General features: G+C 43.3%; 1 protein-coding gene, 1 long non-coding RNA gene and 1 other non-coding gene across 6 annotated transcripts in view; 2 read left to right on the plus strand and 1 right to left on the minus strand.

The window, feature by feature from the left end:
* LOC123582811 lies at positions 1-24814 on the minus strand. Of its 2 annotated transcripts, none has more exons than XR_006704582.1 (3): positions 24701-24814; positions 17774-22242; positions 1-1523 (listed from the first exon to the last, which is right to left on the minus strand). It is a non-coding gene; the product is annotated as an uncharacterized LOC123582811 (long non-coding RNA). The 2 variants fall into 2 exon arrangements; XR_006704581.1 differs by lacking the exon at positions 1-1523 and adding an exon at positions 6391-12079.
* Positions 876-982, plus strand: LOC123584533. The gene has a single exon (XR_006705501.1). It is a non-coding gene; the product is annotated as a U6 spliceosomal RNA (small nuclear RNA).
* Positions 22221-25189, plus strand: part of ANP32A (acidic nuclear phosphoprotein 32 family member A) — a 40387-nt gene continuing 37418 nt past the window's right edge. The window contains exon 1 of one of the 3 annotated variants that reach the window (XM_045449287.1): positions 22221-22318. In XM_045449287.1, coding sequence (XP_045305243.1) covers positions 22265-22318 — 54 coding nt within the window. In that variant the 5' untranslated portion in view covers positions 22221-22264. Of the gene's footprint in view, positions 22319-23280; positions 23434-24798; positions 25000-25189 lie in introns of those variants that run through there. The other 2 variants (XM_045449285.1, XM_045449284.1) reach the window with 2 other exon arrangements.

Here is a 25189-nt window from a genome sequence, read left to right on the forward strand (position 1 = left end):
CCTTTTTTTTTTTTTTTTTTTTTTAATGGCCTTAACTTTTTGAAGATTTTAGGTCAACTGTCTTAGAGAATAGTCCCACTATCTGCTGAATTCCTGGAAAATGAAGATCAGGTCTAGAGAAGGCTGATTACATTCAGGCCACACATTTTAGTAAGAATAATAGCTGATGTTGTATACTTACTACTGCATCATATTCGGAAGCACAGAGGTCAAGTTTTTCTACCATTCATGATGTTTAAATTGACCGCGTGTTTAAAGTAGTAATTGCCAGATTTCTCCACTGCAAAGGTGTATGTTTCCATTTGTAATTAAAAGTAATCTGGGAGATGCCACCATGTGAATATTTGGTTTCCTAATAGTTGTTCACTTAATGATTCTAGCACCTATTACCGAACCCTTGCTTGAACCAATTATTTCGTTAGGAGTTGCAAAATGGTGATTTCTAAATTCTCTAATTCCTTTTACATCTATTAGCTGGGACTCTTCTATAAAGAACCACTGTTTTCTCTCTTTCTCTCCCTTTCTATTGCCATGAATTCATGGATTGTTATTTATGCCATATTTTACAATCAAGTGTAGTCATTACTCATTTTGATGCTCAATCTGTCCCCAATTTGGCCAGCGTCCTTTAGACAGTCCGCATCCCTGTTTAAGCACTTCCTTGCTTAATATCCCAGGCTCACTTTGTCCTTTCTCCACCACAGATCAGGTTTCTTTTAGTGAAGAAACATAGAAGCCAAGATCCGGACATTAGGTATGCTCAGTGCACAAGGCCTCTCAATGAATAGTTGTTTTAAATTGAGATATAATTCACATACCATAAAATTACCCCTTAAAAAGTGAATAATTCAAAATGCATATAGAAACCACAATGAGTGCTCCCTTCAGCAGCACACATACTAAAACTGGAACAATACAGAGCAGATTGGTATGGCCCCTGCACAAAGATGACACACAAATTTGTGAACTGTAAAAAAAAAAAAAATTCACGGTGAGATACCATTTTACATCTGTTAAGATGGCTATCATAAGAGGGGCACCTGGGTGGCTCAGTCGGTTAAGTGCTTGACTTCACTCAGGTCATGATCTCTCCACTTGTGGGTTTGAGCCCCACGTCGGGCTCTGTGCTGACAGCTCCGAGCCTGGAGCCTGCTTTAGACTGTGTGTCTCCCTCTCTCTGCCCCTCCCCAACTCATGCTCTGTCTCTCTCCCTCTCTCTGTCAAAAATAAATAAACGTTAAAAAAAAATTAAAAACAGAACCTCCATATGACCCAGCAATTCCAGTCTTAGGTATATACTCCTAAGTATTGAAAGCAGGGTGTTGGGGGGGAGAAAAAAGGCATTTAAACAACCATGTTCATCGTAGCATTATTCACAATAGCCAGAGAATGGAAGAAACCTAAGTGTTTGTCAACAGATGAAGGGAGAAACATAATATTATCTTGCCTTGAAAAGGAAGGATATTCTGCCACATGCTCCAACATGGATGAAACGTGAGGACATCATGCTCAGTGAAATAAACCTGTCACAAAAAGATAACGAGTATGAGTCCATTTACCAGGACCCTCAAGAAGTCCAGCTCAGGACTGGGAGAGGAGAGAGCGGAGGGTTATTGTTTAATGGGACACGGAGTTTCGGTTTTTGCAAAACAGAAAGAGTTCCGGAAACGGATGCAGGTGATGGTTGCTCAGCGACAGGAACGTGCTTAACGCCACAGAACCCATACACCTAAGCGCTGTTGAAATGATACATTTTATTTTACGTATATTTTGCCACAAGTTTTGAAAACTCAGTGATTTGTAGTGTGTTCACAGAGACATAGTGCTGTCACCCCCTGTAGTTTTGGAACATTCTTATCACTGCCCAAAGAAACCCGGTATTAGCGATTACTAGCAATTAGTGCCAGCAGTCGCTCTCCAGTCCCCGTTTCTCCTCAGCACTGAATCTACTTTCTATCTCTATACATTTCCCTCTTCTGGACATTTTATACAAATGATACAATAAAGCCTATAGCTTTTATGTCTGTCACACTGCATAGTATTTTCAAAGTTCATCCGTGTTGGCATGTGTCAATATTTCGTTCCTTTTCAGGGCCAAACAGTATTCCATTGTATGGATATACCACATTTGTTTATTCATTAGTATAAGTCATTATATTAGTAAGTTGGTGGATATTTGGCTTGTATATTAGTTAGTTGGTGGATATTTGGCTTGTTTCCATTTTTGGCTTGTAAGAAAAATGCTGCCATGAACATTAGTGTGTAAGTTTTTGTGTGAGCATATTGAGCATATATTTATATTTTTCTTCACTATACACCAAGGAGTGGAATTGCTGGGTTATATGGTCATTCTAGGCTTAACTTCTTAGAGAAAAGATTTTTTTTTTAATTTTTAAATAATCTCTGTATCCAGGATGGGGCTTGAACCTACAACCCTGAGATCAAGAGTCACATGCTCTACCAACTGAGCAAGCCAGGTGCCTTTCTTTCTTTCTTTCTTTCTTTCTTTCTTTCTTTCTTTCTTTTTAAAGATTAAAAAATTAAAAAAAAATTTTTTTTTACCATTTGTTCATTTTTGAGAGACAGAGACAGAACACAACTGAGGGAGGGGCAGAGAGAGAGGGAGACACACAGTCTAAAGCAGGCTCCAGGCTCCGAGCTGTCAGCACAGAGCCAGACACGGGACTCGAACTCACAAACTGCCAGATCATGACCTGAGCCAAAGTCGGACACTTAACCGACTGAGCCATCCAGGCGCCCCTAAAAATTTTTTTGAGTAATATGCTTAGCTTTTTGAGTAACTGCCAGACTGTTTTCCCCAGTGGCTGCAACATTTTACATTCCTACCAGTGTATGAGGGTTTTGAATAGTTTTTTGAGTAGTTTTATTAATGCCATTTTCTAATTTTTCTAAAGAGGATCTATAAATTGGCTTCACTCATACAGCTTGGTGCTTTGTTTTGCTTTGGCAATTTGTAATAAAATGAGCTAGAAATGCCTCATGTGTGAAAAAATGAGCTATTTTAATAAGAAAATATATAATTCAACTTCTGTTATCTCTAATCCAAATTCTTTTTTTATTCAACCCTAACGCCTGTGGCCTCCTGACTACTTGCCGACTCGGACAGGTGAGTGTGAGGACAATCCTCGGACTTGGTACCTAGTGCCAGATAGACTGTTCAGCACAGCATCCCTCCCACCCCTTTTCCGCAATGCAGAGCAGCCAGGAACTACATTTCCCAGAATGCCCCCACTTGGAGGTTGGCGTTTGCATGGAAGGAATTAGGGGAAATTTGGCAGGTAGAAGGGAAAGGGAACCTGTTATTCTCCAGAGGTGGTGACAGCCAGATGCTGAGTAGATGCGCGTCACCGAGGCTGTCCGGCAAGCTCTCGGGGAACCCCTGCTTCGGCTGAGACCTCCAGCGTCCACCTGTGCCTTCGCAGCAGTTGCCCCAGCTCTGCTCCCTCCCTGCTCGTCCAACAACCGTGTAAACCCCTACTGCTGTGTTAAACCTGTAGACCCAGAAGACGTGAAGTGGCTTGTGTTGTCCTGAACAAACCCTGAATAGTACATACGGGGCAGAGGTACCATTTAACGTTTAATATATTTACAATATAATGAGGGGGGATGTGGTGTGTCTAGAGACAGTGTTTTTGCACCAGTGGGAAATTTCTGTTTTGGAGGCAAACTGGAGTCAGCCTTGCTAGTCTTAATTTATTATGAGCATTAAAAAAAAAAAAAAAATGTAAAAAAAAAAGAGTTGTTGAAAACTCATTGTAAGCTTTATTTAATGGTAGAATAATAATCCATCAAACAGATATCCTATGATATAACAAATTAGTCCCATACTGTTGGCATTTGGGTTATTATTTAAAATCATTTGGGCGATTACGAATAATCCTGAAAAGAGTGACTCTTATGATTATTTCCTTTAGAAAGATTCCAAAAAGTGCTATTTCTGGTTCAAAGAATGTAAACATATTAACGATTATGAATACACATTGTTAGATTGTTTTTCAGAAATATAGCAATTTACACTCCTACAAGTAGTGACCAAGAATTTGTCTTGCCTGCCTATGCCTGCCATCAAATACTAGAATGTAACAATAATGTTTGCTAATTGGATAGGTAAAATTTCAGGTTTAGTTTTTATTCACTTGTTGATTAGCCATTGTGTTCCTCCTCTTCCTTCCCTTCCTAACTCCTATCCCTCCCTTCCCCCTCCTTCCTCCTTTCTCCTCCCCTACCCTCCCTTCTCTTCTCTCTTTTATCCCTTCCCTTTTTTCTTTCTTTCCTTCCGTTTTTCTCTTTTCCTCCCTCCTTCATCCCTTCTATTCTTCCTTCCTTTCTAGAATTCACATGCTTTGCCTATAAATCTGTCAAACACTGTATTTTTGTAAATTCCCCCAACTTCCTGTTGTGTTTCATTTTGTTTGCATATAATTTTATTATGTATCTTAATATTTTTGTGTAGCAAAAATCTATTCCTTTAGAGTTCCTAACACTGCTTTCAATATTAGTTTATTTGCCATTCAGAAATAAATGCTAACCTCTATTTTCTGTTATTTATGGCTTGATTTAAAATTATGGCTTGACTTTATACATTAATTACCTCTTTCACTTACCTGAACTTGGGGGCAGGGTATATACTACAGAAGAAGGTCTAACTTAACTTCCTCCTGAAACAACTAGTTGCTTGAGCACACTTTGGACAAATCCTACCTTTATGTAATTATATTTTTGGATTCTAAATGTGGTTCTTTTAAATAATTAACACATGCATGTTGAAGAAAGTTCAAACAACTCAGAAATGCACTATGTGGAAAATGAAAGAATCCCACTCCTTAGAGTAACCACTGCTGATGATTTAGTGAATTTTTTTAAATGTAGCTTTTTAAATTGAGGTATAGATTATAAAAATAATATGCATAGATCTTAAATGTACAGTTTGATCAGTTTTGACACATACATATGCACATATAACCATCAGCCAATCAAACTATAAAACATTTCTGCACCCAAAAAGTTCTCTCCTGTCCCTTTCCAGTCAATCTTTATTTCCCCAAAGCAATAACTATTCTAATTTCAATTTCTTTGGTTTTGTTTTGACTCTTCTTAAACTAAATATAAATGGAATCATAAGTATAAATTGACGGTGTCTGGCTTCTTTCACTCAACATAATTCTTTTTTTTTTTTTTATGTTTACTTTTGAGAGAGAGAGCACAAGGGGGGTGGGGTGGGGCAGAGAGAGAGAGGGAGACACAGAATCCGAAGCAGGCTCCAGGCTCTGAGCTGTCAGCACAGATCCGATCGCGGAACTCAAACTCATGAACCATGAGACCATGACCTGAGCCGAAGTCGATGCTTAACTGACTGAGCCACCCAGGTACCCCTCAACATAATTCTTTTGAGAGTCATTCACGTTATTCTGTGTATCAGCAGTTCTATTTATAGCTGAAGTTTTCCAATGCGTGGATAAATCACAATTTATTTATCCATTCACCTATTGATGGACACATGGGTTCTTTCAGTTTGGGGCTATGTCAAATTAATCTGCTTAAGAACATTCTAATAAAAGACTTTTTATGGGCACTTCGAGGAGTGGAATTATGGGGGCATAGGGTAGGTGTAACTTTGATGTTATAAGAAACTGACATACACTTTTCCAAAGTGGCTGTACCATTTAACCATCCACCCACAGTAGGGAACAGCTGATCCACATCCTTGCCAAAACTCGATCTTATCTTGTACGTGTGTGTGATCATACTTTTAATATATTTTGTTAAAGTTGTAGCACAGTCACAAAAGTTGCAGCTACCGTACAAAGAACATTTTCCTTTGGCAACGTGATGCTCCATGTTCCCCTAATTCTTTAGTGTGTATTTTACACAATCAAGGACATTCTTCTACATGACAATCAAAATTAGGGAGTTAATGTTGGTGCACTGCAGAGATCTAATCCTCAGACACTATTCAAGCTTTAACAATTGTCCTAATAATGTTCTTTCTAGTAAAAGAATCCTGTTCAAAAAGTATATGGTGCATTTAGTTGTCCAATTTCTTTAGTCTTCATTAAACGGAACTTTTCTCAGGTTGCCTTTCCTAAAGATTTAAGGTTTCCAAGCCAATTATATTGTAGAATGGCCTCAAATTTGGGGGCCATTTGATGTTTCTTCATAATCGTATCCATGTTATACATCTTTGGCAAGATTATCATAGAAGGTACATGACTTTAATTTGTCCTTACTGATAATAAATATTGACTCTGATCATTTGAATAAGGTGGCGTCTACATGTCTTCTCCAATATAAAGTTACTCTTTTTGCAATTTATATTTTTGTAGGGGAGTACTCTGATATTAGGTAACTAATTGCTTTGCAAACTTTCAGTTTGTTCATTTATTAATTTATATCTGCATGGACTTGTGTTTTCCAATGTTCTTCAGTAGGTAATAATCTCTTACTATCAATGTTTATTTTGATACTCAAATTGTACCATATTTGGCCCTATAAAGTGACTTCTGTGTCCTTTTGAAATGTCCCTATCATTCCTGGAACAATTCTCTGCTTTCTGGCACAAGAACATTCACTATTGCCGTGAACTTTTTCTGCCTACCTCTGGAATCAGCCATTTATCCAAGGAGTCTTTGTTTCTTTTAATGGAAGATGGTATTTAGAAACCAAGATTTAGGCACTTCATGTGCTCATTGTTATTAGCATATCACTGCTCCAAGGCCTCTCTCAGGAGAAAACTAGGGAATATGTGGATGGATACATACACACACACACACACACCTATGCACACACTTACATCTATGTTTATTTCCATACCCCCTTTACATTGATTGAAAACCATGAGTCTACACCAATACTTCCAATTTTAACACAACTCATACGGTGGGGTTCACTTTTGTTTTTCCACTTTCCATATTTTTAGCTCTTTTCTCTGACATATGTTATCATTATATTCATATTTGATCAATACACTGAATATATCCAATCTCCCATGTCCACTGCTATCTCCTCCCCAGTGTGGTCACCCTTCTCACTATTTCTACCAGGATACCCTCCTCTCCTTGCTCAGGTTCTGAGACCCTGCTTTGGGCCACCTGTCCAAGTGGATGACCTCCTTAGTCCACTTAGGCTCTGACTTCCATGCTGGGTCACCCTCACACAGATACCTTCTCACTCAGCTTGGGCTCTAACTCCCCATGTTAGGCTATCTCCCATTATGGACTCTGGGCTCTTCCTCTGTAGCCTCTGACATCTAATACCGGGCTTCCCTCTGTGTGAGCACCTGTCCCAAGTTGCTTATGCTCTAATATGCCATGTTGAACTGTTCCTAAACATGCCTGCCCCCTCACCCTGCTAGAGTCCTGATACACTGTTCTAACCCAATGAGGCTGCCCCTTCCCCCAAATCTCCATCATGTGGCACCTACCTTGCTCTGTTCTACATAATGATTTTAGGACTGAATCATTTGGAAAGTGAAGGGACAGAGCAAGGGGTATGGACCTATTGTCATTCCTTTAAATTTTAATTATTCTATAGGGTATGACATAGTCTTTATGTTTTTAGAGTGCATATCTCTGATTAATGATATAAGCTTCTTTTACGTGCTTATTGGCCATTCATACATCTTCTTTTGTCAGGTGTCTACTTGATTTGAGAGAGTTCTTCATATATTCTGGATTCAGGTCCTTTTTAAACGTATACATTGAGAATGTATTCAACCACTCTGTGGCTTGCCTTTTTATTATCTTAATGGTGAAATTTTTACTTTTTATGAAGTCCAACTTATGAGTTTTAATTTCATGGCTAGTGTTTCTGTATTCCATCCAAAATATCTGCCTACTCCAAGCTCATGAAGATATTCTTCTGTGTTTCCTTTTAAAAGCTTTAAAATTTAGATTTTATGTTTAGATCTCTGATCCACCCCAAATTCATGTTTGTTTATGCTGTGAGACAAAGGCCAAGGTTATTTTTTTCCATGCAGATACCCAGTTGTACCTATACTTTTTGTTAAAAAAGATTTTCATTTTCTAATGAATGACCTTGAATCTTTTGTCAAAAAACAATTATTGTATACATGTGGATTAGTTTCTGTATTCTCTATACTGTTACATTGATCTGTAGTTTACTAAGATACCAACACCCCTGTTGTACTTGATTATTGTAACATTATAATCAGGTAGTGTAAGTCCTTCACTTTTGTTTTCTTTTTCAAGATTGTTTCTGCTAGGTCCTTTGGGTTTCCATATAAATTGTAGAATCAGCTTGTTGATTAGCCAAAAAATGCTACTTGGGAATTTGATTAGGACTGTGTTGAATCTAAGGTGCCTGGGTGGCTCAGTCAAGTAAGCGTACGACTTTGGCTCAGGTCATGATCTCATGGTTTGTGAGTTCGAGCACCTCATCGGGCTCTGTACTCCAGCTCAGAGCCTGGAGCCTGCTTCAGATTCTGTGTTTCCCTCTCTCTGCCCCCTCCCACTTCCGTGCACATGTGCGCTCTTTCTCTCTCTCAAAAATAAACATTAAAAAAAATTAATGAAATTTTAAAAAAAGGACTATGTTGAATCTATAGGTCAAATTGGGGAAAACTGCCATCTTAATAATATCAAATTTTTAATTCAATGACCATCACACATTTCATTTTATTTAGGTCTTTGCTAAATCTTCTCACAATGTTCATAGTTTGCAGTATATAGGCATACCAGAGGTACTATGGCTTTAGTTCCAGACCACCACAATAAAGTGAATAAAACAATAAAGATTCAAGTGATTTTTTTGGTTTCCCAGTGCACAGATAAGTTATGCTTATTTACACTATAGTCTATTAAGTGTGCAGTTAGTATCATGTCTAAAAAACAATGTACATTAAGTAAAAAATACTTTGCTGCTAAAAAATGCTAACCATCACATGAGCTTTTAGTGAGTCATCAACTTTTTGCTGGTGGATGGTCTTGTTTGATGTTGATGGCTGCTGACTGATCAGGGCAGTAATGACTGAAGGGTGGGGTGGCTGTGGCAATTTCTTCAAGTAAGACAACAACAAAGTTTGCCACAATGACTGACTCTTTCTTTCGTAAACGATTTCTCTGCAGCATGTGAGGCTGTTTCATGGCATTTTCAAAATTGGAAATCTATCTTTTAGTCTTTCAAGATTGGAATCTATCCTTTCAAACCCTGCTGCTGCTTTATCAACTAACTTTGTGTCATATTCTAAATCCTTTGTTGTCATTCCAACCATCTTCACAGCATCTTCGCCGGAAGTGGATTCCATCTCAAGAAACCGCCTTCTTTGCTCACCCATGAGAAGCAGCTCCTCATCCATTAAGTTCTATCCTGAGACTGCAGCCATTCAGCCCCATCTTCAGACTCCACTTCTAATTCCAGTTCTCTTGCTATTTCTACCACATCCGCAGTTACTTCTTCCACTGAAGACTTGACCCCTCCAAGTCCTCCACGTGGACTGGAATCCAAACTTCTGTTGACGTTGATATTTCATGGTCCTCAATCCCGGGGTGTGACCTTTCTGGGGTCTCCATGCGTGCCTCCGTACTCATGAATGTTTATACATTCTGCATTAGGCTGGGCCTAACCTCCCCTGTCTCCTTCCCCTGATAGTGAAGCCTCTGAAGTCTGTTTGGCAATCGCCTCCTGGAAACTGTTCCCTGCTGGGTCTCCTGGAGTCTTGCCCTGCTCATACACAGCTTACCAGTGGGCCAAGTACTCAGGGGAAGTTTGGATGCAATTGTGGAGGATTCCTTCTCTGCAACTCCCTCCTCCCAAGCACCTTGCCCTCCACACCCAGCAGTGTTAGAGGGCTTGTGCTCTGACCTCTGTTTCCTCTGCCCAGAGACGTTGCTGCTCCCTGCCTGGGCTCCACGTCCCTGTGCTGGGATGAATGCAAGGCTGACCTCATGCGCTTCCCTTTTCTGAAGGGTAATAACCCTGCCTTGGTTTCTGTTCAAAGCCCGCAGTTGTTGTCTTATACAATTGTCTAGCTTCTATTGTTGTTTACAGCGGGAAGGTGAGTCCAATGTCAGGCACTCAATCACAACTAGAGCTGGAAGTCAAGAGAATTCATTTTTTAAAAGGAATTAATTTAAAGAACCGTTCTGTTTTTTCTCATCTCTCACTCTAGTGTGAGGCTAAACACATAAAGCCTCTTACCAAATAGTCTCTGTCAAATTCAAATCCCACGTCGAAAGTCCTTTATTTTCACACCTTCCATAAAACAATGAATAGCTTAATCAAATATACTCATCCTCACCTTTGCTAAATTTCCTGTTCATATAATTGGAGTAAGCCTGCAACACTGACACACTGATGTTCATATTTATAGACCATGAGAGGTGGAAATTAGATTTCTTTGGTCAGAGACAGAACATGGCAGTACAAGTGCTCAGAACTCCAGCTGTTAAAGGAGAGTGAAACAGACGAGCTTTGTCGTCTCGTTCCCTCTTTTTCAAAAAAATCAGAATTTTTTTTTCCCGGTTGTATTGAGATATAATGAACACATAACATGGTATTAGCTGTAGGGGTGTAACATGATGATTCGATATATGCACATATTGCAAAATGATCACCACAGTAAGTTTCGTCAGCTTCCATCACCACAAATGGTTACAATTGTGTGTGTGTGTGTGTGTGTGTGTGATGAGAACTTTTAAGATCTACTCTCTTAGCAGCTTTTCAATATATGATACAGTAGTAACTACAGTCACCATGCTGTACAATAAATCCCCAGAGCTTATAAACTGGAAGTTTATACCATTTGACTACCTTCACACATTTTGTCCAACCTCCTGACCCCTCCCTCCGACAACCACAATCTTATTGTCTGTACCTATGACTTTGGTTTTTTTAAGATTCCCCACCTAAGTGAGATCATATAATATTTCTTTCTCTGTGTGACTTATTCCACTTACAACGAGTTAGCATACTTCCAAGTTCTGTCCGTGTTGTTGCAAAATTTCCTACTTTTTTATGACTGAGTTATAGATAGATAAACAGATAGGTCTCACATTTTTCTTTTGCATTCATCCACTGATGCACACTTAGGTTATTTCCATGTCTTAGCTACTGTAAATAATGCTGCAGTGAATGTGAGGGTACAGATATCTTTTCAAGATAACAATTTCCTTTCCTTCAGATATATTCCAGAAGTGGAATTGTTGGATCATATGGTAGCTCTTTTTTTAATTTTTTGAGGAAACTCCATACTATTTTCCATAGTGGCTTCACCAATTTACATTTCCAACAGTGCACGAGGGTTCCCTTTCCTCACACATCCTCACCAACGCTTGTTATCTCTTGTCTTTTCGATACTAGACCTTCTGGATAGGTGTGAGGTGATATCTCTGTGTGGTTTTGATTTGCATTTCCCTGATGATTAGTGATGTTGAGTACCTTTTCATGTACCTGTTGGCCATTTGTAGGTCTTCTTTGGAAAATGTCTATTCGGATCCTCTTCCCATCTGTTTGTTTAAAAGATGTTATTTTTCAGCAATCTCTACACCCAACGTGGGGCTTCAACCCACAACCCTGAGATCAAGAGTTGTATGCTCCACCGACTGAGCCAGGCACCCCACTCCGTCCATTTTTTATCATTGGATCGTTTGTTATTCAGTTGTATGTGTTCTTTATATATTTTGGATATTATCCCCTTCTCAGATGTATGGTTTACAAATATTTCCTCCCATTTTGTAGGTTGCCTTTTCATTTGCTGATGGTTTCCTTTGCTGTGCAGAAGCTTTTTAGCTTGATGTAGTCCCGCCTATTTATTTTTGCTTTGGTCGCTTTTGCTTTTGGTGTCACATCCAAAAAGTCATTGTCAAGACCAATGTCAAGGAGTTTACCCATTATGTTTTCTTCTAGGAGTTTCATGGTTTCACATCGTTGAGCTTTGCCATCTCATTCCTTCTTGCTTTTTGAAGAATGCAAAACCCAAAGGAAGGAAAATTGTGTATCCTCTTTAAAATTGGCATAGACACAAAATTAGAGTTAGTGAGCTCTGTAATTCCCATCTCTCTTACGAATTGCTTTTAAGACAATTCAATCCTTGGGTGGGAACCTAAAATAAAAGACAAGACAATTCCTGGGTAGAAGCCTAAAATAAAAATTTTATAGTAGGAAAGCTTCTGTGTTATGCTCATAGAAACAAGGATTTATTCTTGCTTCCCTCATGTTAGAAAGAATACTTTACTTAGCAATCCGTTTCAATTGCTATTTACTTGACACTGAAGATTAGTTATTGAAATGTGTCAAAGGGGCTTTTTAAAAATAGGGTGCCCAGTATGTTCAAAACATTTATTTAGTTACTGAATATATACCAAATATTTAATGCTCCAGTAAGGCAGGGGTAACAAAAATGTGTTCAACATTATTCTTATCTTCGGGGACTTATTGTGGGAGGGGTCGATAAAAAAGCACCTGGAGACACCAGCCCCCTGCTGCCCTTGACGTGTTACAGAAGGTCAAGGTGAGCAAAGATCTTGTTTGTTCGGGTGGATCATAAAAGGTTTCACGAAAGCAGTGGCATCAAATTTGGTCTTAAATTCTGGGTGGAGTTTTGACTGGTGCAAAAAATAAATAAATAAAAGAATATGTAAGCTGGGAGAAACATATAGTGCAAGATAGAAAAGAAGGGAATAGCAGAAGGTCCAATTTGTCTGGAAACTAGAGAGAACAGGGAGAAGGTAGTGTGGGATCTCCTTGTTGGGAGTTTCAATGCCAGGCTGTGGCGGGGGGGGGGGGGGGGGTTGGAGGGGGGAGGGTGCAGGCCACCAGGAGCCAGAGGCTGTTGGTCATGGGATTATTGTAACCACAGCTCAGAACAACATTCATCTGGCCATAAGAGGATATCGGGACCTCAGGGCAAGCGAGGGCCCACAGGAGAGTTCCCAATTACGTGGGTAGAAAGTCTTGGACACTGTGGTGAGTTTGCATAAAATTAATATGTAATATGAAGGACTCCCCTATATTCTGAATGAGTCCTCTCTACATTACCATTTTTAAAAGTCTATAAATAAATGATAAATGCCCATGTTCACTGCAGCCTTATTTACACTAGCTAAGACATGGAAACAACTTAAGGGACCATCAGCGGATGAACGGACAAAGAAAATATATAAACATATATTTATATATGTGTGTATGTATGTGTATGTGTATGTGTGTGTATATACATCTCTCAACCATAAAAATTTTTTTTATCTGGCAAAAGTAAAATTTGGTAATCCTATGTTGGTCCTTAAAACACTTTTTTTGGAAACATTTTTGGTGGAAAAAACAGAAGCCTGGGAACTTTAGGTCGCATTTGGTCAATGTAGACATGAGGGAGACAGGAGCTGGGTCAAGCACTCTTAGCGTAGAGTAAATGGCTGAAAGGGACAAAGAGTTTTAGGAAATCAGACTCAGAAGACAGGCAACCATTTGGCTATGTGAGTCAACAGAGGACAACGCCAAGGGTGCGACGGACAAAAACAGGAGAGTGAGGAGCACGATGGTATTTTGGTGGAGGCAAAGCAGGCAGAGGCTGACAGGGAAGATTAGTTTGGGGAATGTTCTGTGGATGTTCCTGAGGAGAGCTGTTTGGAACTGTCTCACGGGCAATGGAAATGTCAGTGTGGAGCTCGCGAGGGAGGCTCATTTATTGATGAGATGACAGACATTTATTTTACACCTACTATGAACCGAGCATTATATGTGGGGAAAGAGATATTTGTGTGTCATTTATGTAGACTCTCTTACAATGATCTTTTCTTCATTAAGTCCTTGTTATTTAACACCATTCTTTTATGCCTGCTTTATGGTGCTTCTGAGAACCTATGATTCAAAGATACACTGCAAACACAATAATAAATATTTCAAATTTGCAATGCATCTACAAAATCATAAATGGACAGAAAACTAAGACAGGAAAAGCAACTTTATTAGTGTATTAGTTAGCATAGGATTGCAGTAACAAATAGATCAAACATGTAATGGCCCAGCACCATGGAAGTTTCTGTCTCAGTCACAGTTTATCTCTTGATTAGCAAGTGAATAGGTTGGTAGACCAGCTCTCCTTAGAGACCCAAGCTGCGGAAGGCTCCACCCTCAAGAACAACACATGGCTTCTAACTAAGGTCACTGTCACCTGCATCTCAGTCGGCTTGCGTGGGAGGTATAAGGCCTCAAACCGGCAAACGTCACTTCTCAGAACGCTTCGCTGCCTAAGACTCGGTCATATGGCCTGCTCTAACTACTAGGGCAGCTGGGAAGCATAGTCAAACTTTGTGTCCAGGAAGAAGAGGAAATAGATTTTGTTGAATAATTAGTAGCCTGCCACAATTTGCATCAAATCATCTGAGTAAATGTTACATTTAAATAAATAAAGCAGTTGGTCACGAAGAGCATGTTGTGTGTCAACGGACAGCATCTTTAGCACTGCCTCTCTGGAGAGAAGTTATTGCCATTCCTGAGGAACTTCTATTCGTGTAACAGTTAGGCCATGCTTTAATAGTTATAAATATCAAACGAGAAAACAGCTGAATGCCTAGATCATTGTTGAGAGTCTTTGCAAGGTTATCATTTGCTTTTTCTCACCGAAAGCAATCTATGCTAAGTGACCTGAGAAGATGGGGGGCAAGAGGAAAGAGGCAGTACCCCAGGATTAATATGTTTTCTATCAGCAGATCCTCTGCAGCCTTCCTCTCTGTTCCCAGGAAGATGGCCTCTTTGATGTGTTTGTGGTTTTGACATTTTTTCTCACCATCAGCATTTTTTTTCTTCAAAATTGTCCTTAAAGTGACTGCATCCTTTTATGATCCCTTACTTAGCCTGTGACCACTTGCCTACTCCCCATAAATTTTTACAACAAATCTCATCCACTTCAGCTTAGTTCTGCACTGGAGCCTGAACCTGTGCTCAGAGCAGTGCATTGAAACCCACTGTCAGTAATGCATCACTACTCAAGATCTTAGATCACTAGATATCCAGAGATTGCTGTGTTTAGTCATGAAATATAACACGTAGATCACTCCTATCTTTGGTGTGTTCCTCAGGACTAAATTCCTTGTGACTTAAAATCAAATATCTCTACCGGGATCCTTCTTCTCAAAGTCCCAGAGTTATCATCAGCTCTGTTTTGGTTAAGTATTTCATTGACATGAACAATAATATATATATATATATATATATATATATATATATATATATATATACACACACACACACACACACACACACACATATATATATCACTTATTATGGCTTAGGATTTGGACAGGGAAGCATTTGAAAGGAAAGGAAGGGAATCAAGGATTTCAGATTTTTAGCTCTGTTTAAGGTTGACCCTAGGAAGATGCTGCAGTCTTGTCTTAGTCTGATTGGGCTGTTACTACAAAATACCAAATTGGGGAGCGCCTGGGTAGCTCAGTCAGTCAGGCGTCCAATTTTGGCTCAGGTCATGATCTTGCGATTTGTGGGTTCAAGCCCTGTGTCTGGCTCTGTGCTGACAGCTCAGAATCTGGAGCCTGCTTCGGATTCTGTGTCTCCCTCTCTCTCTGCCCCTCTCCCATTCATGTTCTGTCTCTCTCTCTCAAAAATAAACACTTAAAATTTTTTTAAAATATCAAATTGGGTGGTTTAGGAACAAAACAAAACATTTATTTTTCACGGTTCTGGAGGCTAAAAGTCTGAGATCAGGTACCACCGTCTTCTGAGTTGCTCTGTGGGTCTTCTTTAATAAGGGTGCTAATCTCAGTCCTGAAGGTCCAGCCTCATGACTTAGTCACCTCCTACTTGGAGGCCCCTCCTCCTCATATCATCACCTTGGGGATTAGGATTTCATTATGTGAATTTGGGGGAAACACATTCAGACCATAGCAAGTCTTTTCCTGGTAAGCAGTAGAGAGCCAGAGAGGAGCTAAGACAGGGGTAATTCGGGTCATTAAGAAACATTCACAGTATTATTCAACCAGAACGCTTTAGTGGGTTTTACTTTTGGTCACCTCACGTCAGAATACTCTGGGCAGAATCCTGAAACAGATAGGAGGCAGGGTCACACATCCCACTGTAGAAGCTAAAGGGGGCAGATAATCGTTTTCCCTGATAGCCGGGACATCTGCAAATGTTCCTGCCAAGGGCTCTGAACCTTGAGGGAGTGACACAAAAATGGAGGCTCCTGAGAGATCATTTGCAGCAATGGAGGGGGGCAGAGTCCACAGTCCAGATATGACTTCTGAGGTATGGCGGGGGGGGGGGGGGTAGTTCCTCTGCAGACTATACATGGAACACCATCTTGGCAATCCCAGGCTGCCCAGCTTCCCGTTTCCTGCTCTTTTCCCGGACCCTGTTCTGCTTAGGTTCTGTGATAGCCTTATATGAAATTATTTTCTGCTTGCACGGGTCAGGGAAAGCTTCTGTTGTCTGCAGCCAAGAATTCCAACTAGCACAAGCATCCCTCAAATCTGCTATACCTATATTTCCATTACAAATAACTTTATCTCATTGCAAAAGTTATCAACTGAAAAAACATAAACAAGAAAACACTGTAACCCCATCACCCATAGAGAAACTTTGTAAAAAAATATTTGAAACATTTTCTGGCACACTCTCCCAAACTTTTTTCCTGGGCACATGAATATATTGTTTCTTTCTTTAGCTGTTATAAAAAGTGCTACACACCGCAATCCACAGGCTTGGTGTTTGCCTGCTATTTGGCCTCGTCTATAGCATTGCTTCTCCATATGAAAAGAAACACAGGGGCACCTGGGTGGCTCAGTCAGTTAAGCATCCAACTTCAGTTAGGTCACGATCTCACGGTTTGTGAGTTCGAGCCCCGCATCAGGTTCTGTGCTGACAGCTCAGACCCTGGAGCCTGTTGCAGAATCTGTGTCTCCCTCTCTCTCTGCCCTTGCCCCACTTGTACTGTCTCTCTCAAAAATAAATAAACATTAAAAATAAATTTTAAAAAAAAGAAGAGAAAAGAAACACAGACATAATGAGTTAGTCTAGCCTAGTAAAGAATACTTGTCACACTCAACTCAAGTTCCCTTCGAATATATGTAGAAGAGCACCTGGGTGGCTCAGTCTGGCTCTTGGTTTTGGCTCAGGTCATGATCTCATGGTTTGTGAGTTTGAGCCCAATGTCGGGCTCCTTGCTGACAGGGCAGAGCCTGCTTGGAATTCTCTCTCTCTCTCGGCAGAGGGAGAGAGAGAGAGAGAGGGAGAGAGAGAAAGAGGGAGAGAGAGAGAGAGGGAGAGAGAGAGAGAGGGAGAGAGAGAAAGGAGAGAAGCGAAGGCATATAAAATGATTTCAGGTGAATTCTTGGGACAGAACTAATCTAGCAGGGGAAAGCCTGTGCTCCTCTGGTGGGTAAAAGTCCTCAAACACCTAACATGGCTATCTTTGTTCGGTCATGTGCAAATAAAGGCATAATTTTTAGATTCAAGTTGCTAGGATTCAGGAATTCCAGAGAAAATTTCGGGTATAGGTATACTCTCCTGAGGACCTGCTATTTCAACTAGAAATTCATTTAAAAATGGCTAATTTCTCAGAATGCATGAAATTGATCTCTAATTCAAGAAGAGTTGTAGAGTTTATATTTTAAAATAATTACTTATAGGTACAAATAGTAAACTATTGCCACAAAGGAGATAATCTGAGGACAGTTTTGCTATGTACTTTTACAATTACAAACACTACTGGCAAATACTAAAAATATTAAAAGTTCTTAGAAAGTCTGTTCTCTACCGCCTATATCTTAATAGACTTTAGTACCTTTTTCTTCAGTGGCAAACTTCAACTGCAGATAGATTACAACAAATGAGTAGGGGGGTGCCTGGGTGGCTCAGTCGATTAAGCATCTGACTCTTGATCTCAGCTCAGGTCTTGATCCCAGGGTTGTGTGTTCAAGCCCCATGTTGGGCTCAGCACTGGGCATGCAGTCTACTTAAGGAAAAAAATAAAATAAAACAAATAGTAAGTTCGAAATTAATTGCAATTCTGTTTTTTCAGCCTAGCTTACCCTTAGTCACAGTCTTGTTCTAATGGCTTCTCATTCCATTATTTGCCTTTAAGGCATCTATTTTTAGTCATATTTTAATACCAGACGCCAGAGCTTATAGTTCTGGTATTCTTGGTGAATGGTAATCAACTTTCTCTTATTGAAACCCCCGAATTATCTTTAATAAATATATTTAAGAATCAGATTCAAAAAAACTCTAGTGATTTCCAAACTAGTGTGCAGGTGATGTTGATTTTTTTTTTTTCCTTTTCAAAATAAAGCATCCTTAAGGTGGCTTTAAAATTTTTACTATTAATTTAATTTTAAAAATCACATGGAATGACTTTTCATCTAGCAGTGCTTTTTCTCTATGCCCAACCCATTGAAAAAGTAACTATTCAATAATTTAAAAAATAAAACCACTCAAAGCTTTATTAAGCAAAAGAATTAATAGTTAACTTTTTAGATCCTGGACCTCAACAGTCTTTTGCTATTCAAACCAAAATGCAGTAGTCTTCACATTTGTTACCATGGATTTCAAAAGAATAATCTACATTTCTAAAAGCTATTTATATAGAAAGACAAAAGAGAACATAATTAAGCTGGAGTCTTTCCATATCATTGTCTTTTGGGGTCCAGGCAGCAGAACCATGATGTAGGTGAAAAAGTACAATGGCCAGGTTCCAATGTATGTGATTCGGGCTGAAGAACGAAAAGTTGAACTGTGAATACATTCGTTCAACTCCTAAAAAGAATGCTAACCAGAGGGCCTCCATCTTTGGACACCAAGCAAGGGCAAATGAGCTTACATGGCGGCAGCCTCACTGTGGGTTATTTATAAAACAGTACTTTCCAACATGTATCAAGAAGCTAAGACATCCATTGCTCAGATCAGACCTCTTAGAGAACATAGGATGCTCATCTATTTGGAATGGTTCTTGAAGGAAAAACATTCTAGAATATCCTGGAAGGCAGGAAGACATCTTTCCTTACTTGAAGGCCATCTTTCTCCCTATGGGCTCAAGCCTTTGAATTGTAGCTCATTTATTCTTCTCAGTGTGAATCAAATCCAGCTCCAGAAGTTACAGACTGCAACTTTTATAACCGAACTCCCACTATAGAATGCCCTTTTCTTACTCTATCTTCTGATATTCAGAATCATTCAGAGCGTTTGTTTAATACTATATTATGCAATGAAATGTAATTTAAGAAACAACTCCATAAAATAAGGAATATTAAGAGTTCTTTTTTCTTTTCTTTTTTTTTTTTGTCAAGTGGCATGGGGTAAATGGCTCAGCTTTAGAGTGAAATTTCCATTTCCTTTTGGTAAGAAAAAGTCAGAATCATTAAAATTTTCTTAGAAAAAAACTACAAACAAATCTATTTGTGGAAGTGAGAGGAAGTCTGTCCTTTCAAAGTATGTTGGAGGGGCACCTGGCTGGCTCTGTGGGAGAGCAAGTGTCTCTTGATCTTGGGGTTGTGAGTTAGAGCCCATGTTGGGTATAGAGATTACTTAAAAAAAAATCTTTTAAAAAAAGTATGTTGGAAGATGGGAAGTTAAGTATTCAATTGGTTATATATACTTTTTGGATATTTCAACTTCTGTACGATTGGAATCTAGTGAAGTCTTCTTTCAATTCTCTGGCACCAATACAAAATCTGCTATCAAAATGTTTAAAAGATCCTTCTAAAAACAATTGTTGCTTGATATTTTGACTTAGTGACCAAACCACAATTTTTTTCAATTGTAACCTTAATTTGTCCTGTAACTCTCTTTCACGGGGGTTTAGGCTTCCAAGTCATCTTCTGCAATCTTTGTGTGACAAGGTGAGCTATTTGCTTCTGTTCAGCAGAGCTGGATAAGGGAACATCTCTGCATTTGATTGGTTGGCTTTTAAAGGATTAGTCCTCTGGAAAGGCCCTGTTTCCCTATCACATTGCTAGCAGTGTGGACTTAACTGTGGTTAAAAATTCAAATTGAAGACAAGCATTTACCATCAAATAGAACATAACCTTCAGTACTCCTCTGTTACATATCTTCTACACATCATATTGACTTAATGTATGTGATGAAAAGCTGTTTCGAAACCACCTTAAATGCTATATCCAGAAATAACAACTGACTCTGGCAAAGAGAGGTAATTTAGGGTCCCTGTATGTCCTATAACAAAGCCAATACAGTTTACAAATAAATAAATTCCAACTACACAAACTGAGTTCAACGAGATTATAAAAACTGAGGAAGACAAACATGTGGGCTAAGTCAACAAGTCAAATACATTACACGCTACTACCCCGATGAAATAAAACAATGGCTTTCCATTTTTATTTTGGATTTCCCAGCTACTCAGGGTAAACGTTATCACTTTTCAAATTCCACTTATTATTTTATCTGAAAGAAAAATTTACCGAGTACAATGCTTGGCTGTAGGATTTTAAGATTACAATCCATCAGGTTACAGTATCAGAGTTACTACAGTTTCTTCCCCAGTGTGAGCATTCTCTGCGTTTTATTTACATTCCGTCACTTTCTATTTCCTCCTCAACTTTATACGCTCAAGAATGAAACTGTATTGGTGTTATGTAACAATATTTCAAATTTGCAACATACATACTGCTTTATCGCTCCCTTGAACCCATGTGCCTGAAAAATAAAATACAATGTATCCCCACCTAAAAACCACCTTGGCGTGTATAAGGAAAAGTGTGGACACACAGAAATAGAAGCACTGAAAAACACTTGTGTGGAAGGGTAACGATGGATCCGTCCTTGTTGACAACAATTCCCCATGATTTATTAACAGCCATAGGCAGCCAACCTAGTACATGACAAGGTCCAAGGCCTGGCCATAAGAAGTAGGTAACCCAGTGGGGATGAAGGCTTTAAGGTCTAAAAACTAATGTGATGACAAAACAGAACAAAACAAAACAAAACAAAACAAAACAAAAAAAAAAACCCAAAGCAAGCAAACCGTAAAACCTGGAGAAAGTGCTCCAAATAGAGCCTCTTGGGCAACCCAAATTGAACCAAATGAGTCAGGTGGACGATTAGAATAAACTGTGCGCCGTTTCCTTTCACTAGGTCTACAAAGCCCATCAAATTATGTTTGGACCAGAAAACCAGAAGTTATTAGCACCTTCCCTTTTCACTTTTTTTTTTTTTTTTTTTAATATTCAGTATATTCAGCAACAACTCTTAATCCATGGTCTCCATTCATTTATTGGCTGAACAAGATCCTGGGTGCCTCTTGGTGATCGCTCCTTCCAGGCTGACCTTACATGACAGCAAATTGAAAGGCCCCTCCGTAGAGAGGGTCAAGACCGCGAGGAAAGTCATCCAAAGGTGGACGCATCTTGCTTTCATTTACTTGTTTATTAGAGGGGCGGCGATGGCCGCGGCTGGACGAGGACGAGGCGGGAGGCGAAGGGGCGCGCGGGCTGTGAGCCGCAGCCGGGGGGGTGGGAACCCGCGGAGGGGGTGGAGGGCAGCAGCCACGCTCCACCGCTCGGCCCTCCGGACCCAGAAAATGACCAGCCCCTCCTCCCACTGCACCCTTGACCCCTCCCCCCTCTTTCCAGGCCTTTCATCAGCCAGCCCGCGGGGCAGCCCGCGGCCCCGAGACCTCGCGCCGGACGTCCACCTCTTTCACCAACCCGCTCCAGCGAGGCGGGCAGGCCCAGGGCGTCCCCGCGAAGCCCTCGGCCCTGCGAGGATCCCGACCCCGACCCCTCCGGCCGCGCCCCTCCCCCTCGAGTAACGCACCTGCGGCCCCGCCCCCGGCCAAACGCTGAGGCGGCGGCGGCGGGCTGGCGAGGCCGAGCGGCTAGGCTCTCGAGGCGCAGTCACCTTCCCTTCCCCCGCCATTCTGCCCACCCCCCTAGCTCAGCCACCAAGCAGCCGCCGCGCTCCTCAGCCGCCCCGAAATCTAAAGGGGTCCGTCTCCGGCACCACAACCAAATGGCTGAGCCTCCCTGGCCGGCTGCGCAGCCCGCCCATTGGTCCCTTCCCCCCCCGCCGCTGCCACCATTGGCTGTTGCCCGGAGACCCTCGGCGGCGATTGGCTCCAGCTGTTGCCGCTCATCCGCCGGCCCGCAGGTCCCGCCTCCACCGTGATCAGGTTAGTGTGCGCCGCGGGTGCTGGGGGCTCGAGAACCGAGCGGAGCTGGTTGAGCCTTCAAAGTCCTAAAACGCGCGGCCGTGGGTTCGGGGTTTATTGATTGAATTCCGCCGGCGCGGGAGCCTCTGCAGAGAGAGAGCGCGAGAGATGGAAATGGACAAACGGATTCATTTAGAGCTGCGGAACAGGACGCCCTCTGATGTGAGCATTTGCCAAAAATATCTCTGTCGGTCCATTCTCCTACTTTGTGTGTGTGTGTGCGTTGGGGGGAGGCACTTTTTTTTGAGGGGGGGGCGCCCGGGAGGTGTGGGTTTCGGGGTCGGACTGCAAATGAATTGCAAGGTTGGGGGGTTGCAATGCCATCCGAGCATGTTCCGGCTGCCGCCGCCGCTGCCCTTGGTGTGTGACTACCTGTGCGTGTGCTCCCGCGTGTGCGAGTGTGGGTGCGAGAGTGTGCGTGCGAGTGTGCACCCACCGGGGGCCAGCGGGCGCACGCGTTTGGGTCGGAGAGAATGAGGCGAAATAACCCTCTGAGCTCGCTGCTCCCTTGACTCCGTCTGGGGAAAGATTAACGAGGCAGAGGAGGAGGGGGGCTGCCTCCTGGATTTAACAACAAAAAAAGGGGGTTTTATATTTTATAAATGAATCCCCCCTTCCGCCCCCCTCCCGCGCCTTCCCCCTCCCTTTCTCTCTCTCTCTCTCGCTCGCACACACACAATAAGTTTTGGGCTTCGCGAGTCCGGTTTAGTTTCTGATAAATGTGGGCCGAGGCCCCCGGGGAGAGCGCGTGGGTAGGGGGCTGCAGTGGAGTTGGGAATGGCTCGAGTTTAAAGTGCGTCTTCATTTCTTTGCAGTGATGAGGCGAGAGACGGGGGAGCCATATTTGTAACTTTGTAGTGTTCGTGAACGCGCCCTTTCTCTCCCTCCCTCCCTTTCTCTGCCTCCCTTCCTCTCCTCCTCTTTCTCCCTCACTCTTTCCACCCCACCTTCGGGCCAGATGCTGATGTTTCTTCCTTTCCTTCCGAAGGGAGGATAAATTGGAAGGGGGGAGGGATTTTCGAACGTGCTAAGGCACAGATAATCCCCGCACCTCCCCACCTCGAGCGATCGCTATTGCAAGTTACCCAAAGGCTACGTCCCGGTCCCCCCTCGCCCCTGCTCCTTCCGGCCTCGCTGAGATGCCAGCCTTTGAGCCCCGGCGCCCCCCGGCCAGGCTTTCTCCCGGGTGGGCTCCTCGGCAGCCATTCGGCGCCTGGTTAATAAATGGGCACGGGAAACTTTGTCAGGACGCGAGCTGCCCAGACCTGGTGCCCGTGGTGGGTATTGGCCGGGTCCAGATTTATGCGGGCATAGGAAACACGCAGCTCCGGGATGGGAGTTTGCCTTCTGGTCGCCGTTATTGATTGGGCAGCGGCGGGAGTACGGCCGGAGGAAACTTACACGGATGGGAACTGGGAGGCTCGGGCGAAAGCCCACCCCCAAGGAGGGGGAAGGTGAGGGTGGGTTACTCGAACGCTCGTTTGTATTTCTGTCTCCCTCTCGCTTTCAAACAGTGTTTTATGTGAGTTGGCGGCTCAGCGGAGACCCCGGCTCTGGGGCGGAGACCCTGGCCGGCTCCTCTCGCGGCCCCTTCCAAGTCCCGGGCAGCGCGGGCCGGAGGACCCCTCCTCCAGCCTCGGTGACCAGGGTTCCACAGAGTTGGAAGTTTGGGTAGCACGGTGCGCTGACCTGTCGCCCCTTCAGCCCGTTAAAACCCGAATCCCTGGCGAAGGCAGGCCTTGCTTCCTCTTTTCTCTAGTTCCTCCCCCAAACCTGAGTGAGACTTTTGAAAACAAGATCCTTTTTGTGCCCCCCCCCCCCACCATAACGCAGCTGTGGACTGTAGACGTGCAGTGCCTTATGGCGCGCAGGGCGGGGAGGGGGTGGCGGAGGGAGGGGAGGGGGTGCCCGCCGAGAAGGCAGGAGTTTCCGCGAACAATTTGCCGGCGGTTTGCCTTTCTCTGGCCGGTTTCATCCCCGCTTAGACCCCGAGCCGGAGGATTTGGGGGCTGGGTGTGGTGATGGGGGAGGGGGCCGGAGCCGCGGTCTTCCCGCGTACTTTCCGGAAGCCCCCCGTGCGGAGGGGGAAGGGCGCGCAGTGGGGGGCCGGGGTCGTGGCGGGTGGGTGTGGAGGCGCGGTTCGCCAGGCCGGCCCCAGCCACCCGGCCGGCCAACTGGGAGCGAGATCGAAAGCGGGTCGAACCGGCTCTTTAAACTTCCCCGAGTGTGTGCTGGGGGAGGGGAGCGCGCCGCGCCGAACTGGGAGCGATTTCTCACGCTTCGCCCCCTCGCCTCCGAGTCTCCCTGCCCACTCGCCTGCCCCCTGCCTCGAGGCGGGGTGGGGCGCGGGTGGGGATGGAGGGGGCACTTTCTGCACATTTGGGGAGGAGGGGGAGCGAGAAAGCTTGCTAATGAGGGACAAAAGGGGTGGGGGAGGAGGAACTATTTTTTTGTAAACGTTCTTAAGACAAATAGCTCTCGGAGAGCGCCCCCTGCGCCCCTCCCCGCCGCGCTCCCCCCCCCCGGGGGCCCCCACATACCCACCTTCGGAGCCTCTCCCAACTCGGATCCGGGGGCTGGTGGCCACGCCGCGACGCCGAAATAGGACGAGCAGCCATGTTTCCCGGGTCTCGCGCGGCCCGCCCCGCCCCTCCCCCATGGCGCGGCCGGCGCCGAGCGCGGGGCTGCGAGTGCGGGCGCCGGGCTCCATGCGACGCGGGGCGCGGGCCGGCGGGCGGGCTGGCGCCGAGGCGGCCGGGCCTCGTGCGCACGGGCCGGGCGCGGGCGCGCGGGGTCGGCCCCGGGCGGGCCTCCTGGCTTCCCCCGCTGCTTTGGAGCTCGAGGTGTTGTGTTATTATTATTATTTTTGCAAAGGCCAGGCCCGCCGGAGGCCGAGCCCGAAGGGCGCCGACGCGTTATTGGGGGGCAGGGGCGGCCGCCGGGGCCCTGCTCGCCTGTGGCACGACTGCCGGGCGCCGGGCTGCCATTTTGTCACCGTGGCTGTTGTCGCTGTGTATGTGTGTGGGGGGGGGG

Source organism: Leopardus geoffroyi, chromosome B3, assembly GCF_018350155.1.
Source record: "Leopardus geoffroyi isolate Oge1 chromosome B3, O.geoffroyi_Oge1_pat1.0, whole genome shotgun sequence".
NCBI classification, from domain to species: domain Eukaryota; kingdom Metazoa; phylum Chordata; class Mammalia; order Carnivora; family Felidae; genus Leopardus; species Leopardus geoffroyi.